Genomic DNA, 12,512 nt, shown 5'->3' on the forward strand with positions numbered 1-12,512 from the left:
TTTGGATTAAATGTTCATTGAATCTTTTCCCTAAAAGAAAACATAACCATTAATCTTTTTTTAGATGTGTTGTAAATACTTTCCTGTTCTATTACTTGTCCTTTAACATTTTTTATATGTATATTACTGTACAGTTTTCAATGTTTAATATAGTCATATCATCAATATTTCACTTTATAGCTTCTGGGTTTGAATATTTTACTTTGGGGTAAGAAAAATATAATTTTGTATTTTCCCCTAAAACTCCTTAATTTCTACATATTGATTTTTGTCTCACCTGAATATTTCTTGTATAATGTGTGAACTAGGGCTCTATATTTGTTTTACTTCAAGTAATAGTGGTCCATGCATCTTATTTGTTAAATAAACCTTATTTTACCCATTGATTTGAAATATCAACTTAATTATATATTATATTGTTAGACAGATATATATGTTTGTGTCTAGAATATTTCATTGATCTACTTGATTATTTCTGTGCTGGTGCCATGTTGGTTTAATTGATTAGACTGTATAATGGTTTTAAATTTTTTAATATTTTATAATCAACTTTGACATTTAAAAAAAGAGATAAAGTCAATCTGCATTTAAGAAAGAAAGAAAAAGAAAGAGAGGGAGATGGAATTCCTACATTTTGTGACAACATGGATGGAAGTGGAGAATATTAAGCTAAGTGAAATAAGCCAGTTGATGAAAGACAATTACCATATGATCTCACCTATAAGTGGACTCTATTCAACAAAACAGACTAACAAACAAAACAAAACATAGGCATGGAAACATGGAGCAAACTGAAAGTGACCAGAGGGGATGGAGAAAGAAGACAATGGTGGAAAGAAGGGAAAGGGACTAGACAAAGAACATGTATGAATGACCCATGGACATGGACAACAGAGTGGGATTTGACTGTGGGGGTGGGGTGTGGAGGTAGGATGGGTGGAGGGGGATAAAGGGGTAAAAATTGAGACAACTGTAATAGAATAAACATGATTTATAAGTTTAAAGGACCATAAAAAATAAGTACAAAATAATAAAAAAAAATAAAGTAATTTAAGAAAAAAAAGTTTGTTTTTTTTTATCCTCACCCAAGGACATTTTTGCATTGCTTTTTTGAAAGAAAGGAAGGAGAAGATAGAGAAAAACATCAGTGTGAGAGAGAATCATCAGTCAGTTGCATCCTGTAAGCACCCAGACTGGGGATTGAACCTCCAGCCTAGGCATGTGCCCTGACTAGGAATTGAACCCCAACATTTCAGTCATGAGATGACCCTCCAATCAATTGAGCTACACAGGCCAGCCCATGATTGTAAATGCTTTCCATGAACTCTAGGGATTCATCTTATTATTCTTAGGTATACATTATATACCACAAAAGGCACATATTTGAAATATATACACCAAACATTTTAAATAAATTATTGAGTTGGACAACCATCATCATCAATTTTAGAACATTTCCATCACTGCAGGGTGTTTTGTGTTCATTTGAAGGAAATCCCTGTTCCTACTTCTTACCCCAAGCAATAACTAATTTACTTTCTATATTCATAGATTTGCCTATTCTGGCCATTTTGTAAAAAATGGAATCATATGTGTTCTTTTATGATTGATTTTCTTTTTTACTAAGCATATTTTTGAGATTCACACATGCTGCAGCATGTCAGTAGCTTCTTTCATTTTTACTTAGGAATAATATTCTATTGATTGGACATACCATATTTTGGTTATTCATAAGTTGATGGATATTTGGGTTGCTTCCATTTTTTTGTATTATGAATAATGCTGCTATAACATTTACATACAAATATTCATGTTTTTATAAGCCTTTTGTATACATTTTTTTGGTGGCATGTATTCCAATCTTTTGCCAGTTTTTAACTGGGTTATCTGTCTTATTGAGTTCTTTATATATTCTGGGTTTGAGTTCTTTATCAGATTAATAATAATATTTTCTCAGTTTGTGGCTTGTCTTTTAATTTTTTAAATGGTGGTAATAGATTATTTTTATTTATTCACATACTGAAGGTCCTTTGAATTTTCTAGTTTTGAACTATTACAAATAAAGCAGCTATGACTATACAGAAATATTTGTGAATACCCATGTTTTCGTTTGTCATGAGTAAATACTCCAGAATGGAATCAATGGGTCATGTGGTAACTTTATGTTTAACTTCATAATAAACTTCCACACTGTTTACAAAAATAGTTATACTATTTCACATTCTTACAAATAGTTTATGAAAGATCCAGTAATTCTATATCCTCTCCAACACATGCTAATGTGTTTTAAATGTTAGTCATTTGAGGGAGTTTATAGTGATACCACATTTGCTTTTTCTTCAAAGTTTAATTTCTTTTATTGTACTAAAACATATATAATAATTATTACTTTAACCACTTGTAAGTGGTACCATCCAGTGGCATTAAATATATTCACAGGCCATGTATCCATCGCCATAATCTATACTCATAGCTTTTCCTCATCCCCAAAATAAATGAGGTATCCATTAAACAATTACTCTGTTCCCTTCAGGCACTGACAATCTCTGTTCTGCTTTCTGTCTCTATGAATTTGCCTATTCTAGGTACCTCATATAAGTGGAATCATACAGTATTTGTTTTCTGTATTTGGCTTATTTCACTAAACATCATGTTTCCAAAGTCCATTCATGTTCTTGCATACATAAAAATTTTATTCCTTTTTCTAGCTAAATAATATTCTATTTTATTTGTACACCACACTTTGTTTATCTGTTCATCTCTTGATAGGCACTTGCTTGTTTCCCCCTTTTGGCTACTGTGAATAATACTACTATAAACTTGGTGCACAGACATCTGTTTGAGTCCCTGCTTTCAATTCTTCTGAGTACATATCTAGGAATAGAATTGCTGGGTCTTATGGTAATTCTGTGTTTAACTTCTTGAAGAACTGCCAAACTGTTTTTCCATCAAAAGATGAGTGGCTGCATCTTTTTCTATTCCCACCAGCAATGTGCAAGGGCTCTACTTGCTTCACATTTTCACCAAGATGTTAGTCTTCATTTTTATTTGTTTTTGAAATTACAGCTATCCTAGTAAGTGTGATGTGGTATCCCATTGTGATTTCAATTTGCATTTCTCTAATAATTGGTGATGATGAACATCTTTTCATGTGCTTACTGGCTAGTTGTACATATTCTCTAGAGAAATGTTTAGTCAAATCTCTTGACAATCTTTAATTTCAGTTTTTGTTAATGCGTTTTAGGAGTTCTTTACATATTCTGGATATTAATACCATGTCAGATACATGATTTCCAACCTAGTAATTCAGCAGATTGTCTTTTTGCTTTCTTGATAGTATCCTCATATAAGTTCCTAATTTGAATGAAGTCCAATTTATCTAGTTTTTAAAAAACTGTTTGTGCTTCTGATATCATATACAAAAAAAAAAAAAAAATCACTGCCAATCCAACGCAATGAAGATTTTCTCACGTTTTCCTCTAAGAACTTTTTAATTTACTTTAAGGATTATAATGAAAGGATTTTCAAAGTCTGAGAGCAAACACTAATTCTGGTAGAGCTTTAAATGGTGCCTTGGTCCCTAGATTCTCCTAGTTAATGATTTGTTAAAAATGAAATGCTCACCATTGAAATCAACTTTGAATTCTTTCTCATACTGAAGAAACATTCTATAATGTGATTAATTGCTTTTTAATTTGACTCATTTGATTTGTTTAGTCTAAATTTTGAAATGTTGTTTCTTACAATAGGTCATATAAGTCACATGTACATAGCAATTATCTGTTGTTCTATAAATATCCTGATTGTATGCATGTGTAATGATACACATACACATTGAGCTGAGCACTTCTTTCTTTTGTGTTCCCTACTGCATATGCAGGGTTTTTTACTCAATGGGTGCATAGGCGACATTGCATGATTTATTGCCCTGTGAGAGCTAAGAGGATAGTGATTAAATTTGATAAAACCCACCAATTCTCCATGTATTCCATTAAAATAGTCTTTCCACATAGGATATAACCATAACTATGAACCTGTGCATTTCCTAAGAATTATAAACTTTTTCTCTCATATCCAAACTGATACATTTTGAAACCTGAGAAGAGGGATGTTTAGTTTGACACCTACCGCCTTTGAGTGTTAAATCCATTAATATGATTCTCTCTGAGTTCAGACACTAATGATAAAACCATCTGTAAAACAAAATCAGTTGCAGGTTAACTCACACTGCAAACAGGATTACATCAGTTCTCTTTCTAGGTGTGAGTGGTATTTCCGTTGAGATTCCCTACCCTACTGCACCAGTCCTCTCCTTGTTTTACTTTGTCAAAGTAAAAAGAAGCAGTGCCAAGTTACATTTACTAATAATTTGGATTTTGTGTTTGCTGTTATTCTGAATTAATTTTTAAGCAAATGAACAGATAGATAATTTTGTAAGAATTAAAACCAAACCCATTAAAAATAAAATCACATTAGAGTTACTTTGCTGCTTCTTTCTTAATTAGATCTTCATTTTTAAATGTTATTCATAGATAAATCTTCCAAAATACCAAAATATTTAACAAACATTAAAAATCTCCTAGAAGAGTTATGTTAAAAACAAAATTAAAATTAATAAATTTAGCTAAAATTTAAGGCAGAAGAATACATAGCTTTAATACCAAGACGTAAATACGTAATAGAATTTATAAGATTATTATTTATTAAATTTTTTGCTTTGACAAAGAATTCCTATCAAGTTACTTTAAATGCAAAACTTGTCTCACAATAAAAGGCTGTGTTTGGTTAAGGAAATCTCTTTGCTTAAAAGTCTTTGAGAGAATAAATGAAATGTGTTAAAAGACAGAGAAGTTAGCTGATTTAGAATAACCTCCCCTGGTTTCCTCCTCCTTTTCATAATCTTCACATCTCACATTTCTTCCTTTCCTGGTCTTAAGTCCATCCAAAGTAAAAAAAGATAAAAATAGAAAAATTAAACCTCTCTTCTAGATAAGTGATATATTTCCATTTATTCTTTTTTTTTTCTGATGATGTACTAACAAATGAAATTTTCAGTACTAATAAATTAAAAATACTCACATTTTTGAGCAAACGAGGATAGTAATCTGCAGATGTATATCCAAGGCTCTGAGTAAAAAGACCAACTTCTTTTTTATCAAATCTGAGTGCTGAAAGTATATGAGATAACAACCCCTAAAAATGTAAACAGAAAGAGAAAAAAACTCTTAAAAGTGAATGCAAGTGCCTCTTAGGCTTAATGCCTAGAATTTGGGTCATTTGTAAATGGGATGGCCCCTATGAAATGAGTAATCGTACTTTGTCCAAATACTCAGTTCACTTTGATTCAAGGATAAAGAAGAAATAAGTTAGTATTAAAATTATTACACTCAAAGTTAAGTCAATTTAAACAAGTATAAACAGTGAAACAAAAATATATAATGAACAAACAGTGCTTTAACCATATTAAGAATGTACTTTTTATTGGTTTTAAACTCAGCAAAATATTTTTATCAGAATAGATACAATAATGAAATGACAAGGAACACACCTAAATCACCAGAGAAAGGAAAGATTATGTGAAAATAGTGCAGGGAGAACTATTTGAAAAAAGTTTGATTCTTACCTTATGTTACTTATCAAAATATGCTTGAATTTAACATAAATTCAAGAGATCAATGTAAAAATTAAATAACAAAAAGGAGAAAATATAAGTGCTTTTCACATGTCTAAATGGGGAAGGACTCTGACATCAAGGAAGCAAATAACTGATTATTCTCAATAAAAATAAAACCTTTTGTTTTTCATAAAATAAGTACAAACTAGGAAGAACACTGACAAAAAATAATACAGATCACATATAACCAAATTACTATGCAAAATACTAAATAACACTGAGCATAAAAAAATGAGTAGGAACAAGTAACTTATAAGAGGCAATACAAATGCCCAAGAAACACATGAAGAAATGTTCACCCTCATAATCAAAGAGGGTAAATTTAAACATTAACATATCATTTTTTCACTTAATAAAGATTTTATAGGCATGAATACCTAACTAATACTAATCTGAGTCTTCTGAAATAGTACTCTGTGTGAGCTACAGGAAGAATATAAATTAGTATCCATACATCAGTGCTGCTGTGAACCACACTAAGGCACCCAGAGAGAATATGAGCAGGTGCGTAACAAAGTCCACAACGCACCCTCGAGCTTGGATTGCCAGGATATGTCTGCCCAGAGGTCTGTAACCTGAACAAAGATGTCTTATAGATTGATAGAGACCTAACTTATAAAAAGCAACTTGAGAATACATTATAAGGTTTTAAAAGCATTCAGAACTTTTAATATATCTAGCATACATTTGAGCAAATAAATCCAAATATGACCATGAGGGTTATGCTCAAAGATGTTTGTTACAGTGTTACTTCTCATAGTGAGTAATGTCTAACATCATGTAATGATTAATTTATAGTGGTTCATTGTAAGACATTAAAATGTTTATGAAAAATTTGTAACAGCATTTTAAATGGATATATTATAATGTTAAATGAAGAATGGAAGATGTAAAATTTTATGCACAGAAATGATCAATATAAAAATAATCCATATGTAGAAATAGAAAAAAATGAACAAAAATATCACCAACTGTTAACAGTCTCTAGGGTGGTGCTATTATGGATATATATGTTTTTTCTTCTTTTTACTTTAATATATTTTCCAGTCCCCTATATGTCCATGTACTTCTTTTCTAATTAAGAAAAAAATTTACTTTTAGAAAAAGTGTTGTACTTGGGAATATTTTAACAGCTTTATTGTGATATAACTCATGTATCATAAAGTTCTCCCATTATACCATAAAATTCTCCCATTTTAAAGTGTACAACCCCGTGGTTTTTGGTATATTCACAGAGAAATAGTCATTTTACATTTTTTAAAAAGTCCTGCACTGTATTTTGTGAGTACATATTATGAGATAAAATGATTTTGTGTATGTGCATATAAATGTGTGAGTACATACACAAACATGTAGACAGCTGAATCTATGGAAGTCAAGGATAGGCCTCACAAGACCAGGATAAAATACACACACACACGTAATGCCCAGATTTAATATCACTAATCTGGCCTGGCAGTTATTTCAAGTTTATCATGAACTATTCCACATATTCAAAAACATATAAAATAAAATGGCACATTGTGCCCACCATCAAACTTAATAAAGCATTAGAAATACAAAGGAAGCCTTTTGTGCCATATCTCCCTTTCCCCACCACTATTCTAGAGGAGTTTCTTCCCTGAGGAAAATCTTACTCCAGGCCTGGTATGTACCCGTTTTGGAAATTATGGTACTTTCTTTCTGCGTGCTCAGAATCCTTAAAACAGAACTCCCGGCAACATCACTAAGTAATATAGGTTGAAACCTGTTGTCCCTAAATGAGATCCCATCTACTGTTTTTAAATTAGAGTTCATAGTAAGTTAACAAAGTAGCTTTAAAACATTACTACTCAGTTGAAGATATTTATGATTTAAAAAATTTCCTGCACATATAAATTTCTATGTATAATGTGATTTACAAAAATAAATCTGCTGGGGGAGTGGTGGTGGGGGAGGAAATGGAGACAACTGTACTTAAAAACAATAAAAAAAAAAATCCGCTGGAGAGAAATAAAACAGAAAATTTATGGAGTTAAAGTGAATTGTTTGCAATGTTTAAGATAATTAAAAAGGCGCCTTTTACAGAATGGAGAAGAGGTTGGATAGAAGTCACTTACTTATTTTTTGTGTTTCTTTTTTTCCCCCATCAGGTTCAAAGGTGTCCTTTATGAATACAGAAAGCAAATAGGAATTGACAATAGCCTCCGGAGAGGTTATCTCTGTTATTTTCAAACACCAAGTACAGCCTGGTTGAGAGGAAGCAGTGTGGTAAGGTCAGCAAAGCCAGGAGAAGTAAATGACAGCCAGGGAACCATCCTCTGAGGGGCGCTGTTTCCTGGAGGACTTTGCCTAGTTCACCACAGTAGGAAGCGCTTGTGGTACTCTCAGCAAGCTGTGACTGGGGCCTGACCCCCTGTGTGGGGTGTGATGCAGGTGTTCTGGTACAGGAAAGACTAGCCAGGCTTGGCCAGCCATATGCCGCATCCATGTGTAGGTACCCACGCCAGACCCTGCAGAGGGAGGGAGGAGGCCGAGCTTGATTTGGAAACTAGACGGCCAAGGGCTCAGAGTCAAGGGCAGTTTGGGTTTTTCAAGGAGGTCAGTCTGATGCTAGATGGAGGGAGGACAGAACTGGAAGTGATGAGCCTTCTGCAACCAGACTTTCGGCATTCTATTTAACAAACACTTAAAGCACTTACATTTCAGGAACTGTTTAAAGCACTTTACAAATAGCAACTCATTTAATCCTCCCAGTATATGGAGTAGTGATATTACTGAATCTGTGTTAGAGATAAGCAAACTAAAACACACAGAGATTTAGTAACATGCCCAAGGCTGATTACCTACTCTATGGCTAAACCACCTTGAAAGAAACCTCCCTGTATCCACTTTCCCTGACCAGCTGGTATAGTTTTTTTTAACAAGGCATATTTAATTGGTCTTCAGCTTAACCCGCTTTGTGTCTCCCAATTACTCTTATATGAAGCCCCAACTAGTTCCCAAAGCTATAAAGCCTAGCCCCAAGTTTTGTAACCCCTACCTGGGGCTGACTTCTCTCACTACCTTCCTTGGGGCCCATTAGGGCCACAGGCCCTTCAGTCCCTCAGGACTTTGGTATGTTTTAGTTCCTCACAAACAAACACCCCCTAGGATGTTCAATAGAATCAGAAGGTGTGAGTAGGGGTTGTAAATAATTTCTGAGTAACGTTTAAAATAACCATAAACAGTTCCCTAGAGAGTATTCACAACACCTGCAGTAGACAAGCTGACTGTAACACTTAAGGTCTTGGAAACAAAAATAACTCAATTGGCGGACCTGTCCTGGCCCAAATTTCTGAAATTATATGGTTAGAAACTGACTTTTTAAACATCAGATACTATAAAGATCAGTTCCCCAGCCTACCTCCTGCCCTGTTAAAACCAACCAACCAACCAACCCTATACCATAATACTCAGTGTTGGCAAGAAATATGGTGAGAGGGTCACCCTGTTGCTCCTTGGGAGCTCAAATCTGCTAAAGCCTTTCTAGGAACTCACTTGATGATATGTAGGCAAAGCTTGAAAATTCATATCTTTTTACTTAGTAATTTAATTTCCAAAAATATACCCTAAGGAAAGATTTAGGTTTAGCCCTGGCTAGTGGGGCTTAGTTGGTTGGAGCACTGTCCGTAGACCAAGGGCTGGTGGGTTCGATTCTTGGTCAGGGATATACCTAGGTTGCAGGTTCAGTTGCTGGTCAGGGCACATATGAAAGGCAAACAATCGATTTTCTCTCACATCCATTTTTCTCTGCCTCTCTCTTCCTCACTTCCTCTCTCTCTAAAGTCAATAAGCATATCCTCAAGTGAAGATTAAAAAAACAAAGATTAGGTTCATAGCAGCATTGTTTATAATAGTAAAAAACTGGAAGTAACGTACCCAACAACATTGGATTGATTGAATTCATCATGGTTTATCCAACAGTGTGACTCAAGTTGTAAAAAGACATTTAATGACACAGGGAAAGAAAATGTAACATTAGTTTGAAACATAAAGTGTAAAACTATATGTTCCACGTGATTTTAATTTTGCATGCACAAAAAAATACTGGGAAGAAATGTAACAATTAACAGATTATTTCTAGGAGTGATTTAAAATATCTGTATTTCCAAAGTTTTTTACAATTACCATATTTTTATATCATAAAAATGTTTTATAAAATGAAATTATATGCTTTATGTCTCCTCCCCCCCCCCCCCCCCGCACATTCCCTAATATGAATTGCTATGGAGGGCGACAAGAGTTTTATCCCTGGATAAAATAAACATAGGTCCTACGAAAGAACATACTGAGACTTGGCTACGGTTACGTAATTTCAAAACAGACACCTCGAACTTTAGGCCTCTAAAATCTCTCTTAAAGTAAGCTTAAAAACTGATAAGCACTTCTCATTGTTAAGAATAAAATTTTTACTGCCATCTAGTGGCAGTAAAACAGTCTAAACACAAAACCATTAAATAATCCTGTATGCATCAGCCCTTGGGCAAAAAAATTAATTCCTAGAGTCACATAATAGATTCTTTCTTAAATGCTGCAATCCTGGAGACCCTCTATTTCAATCCCCTCACTTTACTGATAAGGAACTGGGTTTCTGAATACATGAATCAATAGCCACAAAAAGGACGTGGTGCAAATGAACTTCAAGTATATAACGAAAACATGCAAATATCACTCTGACTTGTGATCTAAAATCCTTCAAGGATGGAAAGTGTAGGAACAAACAAAACTGTGCATAAAATATTTTAAGCCCAATTTTGATTCATGTAGGAGTTTTAAGAACTCTGTCAATGTTTGAAAGGCCGTTAAAAAAATGCTTATACCATGAAGGTGAACTTTCAAGGACAGATGTTTTAAATAAATCAGGAGAAAATCCACTGCCTTGCTTTCAGGTGTTCTTTTCTGTCCTTGCTCCTCATTGTTTCTGCTCCATCTTGTAACAGGCAGCACATTCACAGGCGGTTAGGAAAGTTGGAGCAGTGAGGCTGTGGTTTGGCGAAGGGTCTGGGTGTGGAAGAAAGCCTGTGCTTTTACTCAGGCAAAGGACTAGGAGAGCCAAACTGTGGTCAATATTCTTGAGCTGAGACAGAGCACATATTTTGTACTTCTCCAAACAATTTCTTCATCTGATCATTAAAGTCTTTTAGAATTTCCACCACTTTGGTTTCTACAGCATCTTATACATAATATAAATAAAAACTGTTTGTAAACAAGATCTCTCATTCACTCATTCAACAAACATGTATTGAGTTGATCTGTATTCAAGTACTCTACTAAGGCTATTGGAACAAGAACCCCTAAAATGAAGGGAGATAGAGATAGAAACAGTCATAGTATAAGACAGAATGTAGTAAGCGCTGTAATGAGGAGGTAAGACAATCACTGTGGGAACAGAGAAAGTAATGATAATTCCAACTGTAGGGTTTCAGAATGCTCCCAAAGATGACTTCTGAGATGACCTAACATCTGTGGAAGGAGAGGAAAGTGAGGGGAAGGAGGTACAGGAAAGAGAAAAAGAGAACGTATATGATGTTGAGTAGGATAGAGAAAAATGGTTAGAGAGGCAGTAGACAGGGGCAGCGGAAAAGGGGCCATGAGGATCAAGCAAAGATATGGAAAATGCTCCTGTCCAACCCCTACTAGTCCAAGCCTTTACTGGATTAGATAACAAAGATGCAGTAAATATAGACAGTGGAAGCTACTTGGCTTATGCGCAGCCTGCCTCTATAGGACTTCTGCCCACCTGGTCAAACTCCCAATCTTTGTTTTTGAGTCCTGTGATTTGGTGACATCAGACTCCCTGTTAGTCACCAGATCCATCCATCCCTTTCCCACACCTTTTTTTTTTCCATGAGAAAACCAACAACCTCCACCCATCTCTAGCTGCCAAAATTACACCTATCTTTCAAAATCCATTTTTCTCCAAGACTCCAGTCCCCAAGTACATGAGATGAGATAGTGTTCACCTGAAATCTCCATGGTATCTCACTTGTATTTCACTAATAATGCTGTCCAAGTTCTGCTTTGCACTTTAGTTACAAGTCTCTTCATTCTATTTATTAGCCCATAGGCTCTCCAAGGAAGGGACTGTCTTTAGAACAACTTGGCATTTCACACAATAGGTGTTCAATAAACAGTAGCCAATCAAACTCAATTGAATGCATTGCTCATTTACAGTTACTAAACAATTACTGCAGGATTCTTTTCTGACCTTGCAGTATAAAATGACAAATTTTCCTTTTCCCAATTTGCTTTCCTAAGTTTCAGTCCATAAAATACACACAGAATCCTGGAAAAAACCTGACATTGTTATGTACTTTTACTTGAAAGAGTTTTACTTAATTTGGTAAAACTGACTGGAATCTGGCACACTGATTGGATGTAATTTCTCTGAATAATATGCTGCTTTGGTGCTACTCAGCCTGTGACACCCTTTGGGTGCAGCACAGTATTAGAGCACTCAGAAGGGACAAGAGAAGCAGTAGCAAGAACCATCTTGCCAAAAGGGGCACTAGAAAATCACAGTCTTGGCTATAACTAAATAAAAAATTATAATGCCTATCTACACATTAGCAAAACAAAGATTTTATTAGTTCAATTCAATTTATTAAATTAGTTTTGGCCAAAAAGTTTAATTCTTGAGGTACAGAACATGTTTAATTTTCTCCTCCCCAAACCTTCACAGAAGTATATGGTCGATTCAGTCCTTGGCCAGCAGAAATACTGCCATTTTGAATACTTGGCAGGTTCTTTAACCATATAAAATACTTGTACCCAAATACTGAATTAGTGGCTTTGGTTTTTTATGTTCCCATGCCAT

At 34.4% G+C, this 12,512-nt stretch overlaps 1 protein-coding gene across 1 annotated transcript in view; it reads right to left on the reverse strand.

Moving 5' to 3' along the window:
- The window catches only part of FANCC (FA complementation group C), a 197,509-nt gene that overhangs the window by 100,944 nt on the left and 84,053 nt on the right, over nucleotides 1-12,512 (reverse strand). The window contains exons 4-5 of the mRNA XM_054588089.1: nucleotides 5,080-5,193; nucleotides 4,129-4,193 (exon numbers count right to left, since the gene is read on the reverse strand). Of these exons, the coding sequence (XP_054444064.1) occupies nucleotides 4,129-4,193; nucleotides 5,080-5,193 (179 nt within the window). The remainder of the gene's footprint in view (nucleotides 1-4,128; nucleotides 4,194-5,079; nucleotides 5,194-12,512) is intronic.

The sequence above is a fragment of the Pteronotus mesoamericanus genome, unplaced genomic scaffold (assembly GCF_021234165.1).
Source record: "Pteronotus mesoamericanus isolate MK-2021 breed Mesoamerican mustached bat unplaced genomic scaffold, CSHL_Meso_final scaffold_125, whole genome shotgun sequence".
In the NCBI taxonomy this organism is placed as follows: Eukaryota; Metazoa; Chordata; class Mammalia; order Chiroptera; family Mormoopidae; genus Pteronotus; species Pteronotus mesoamericanus.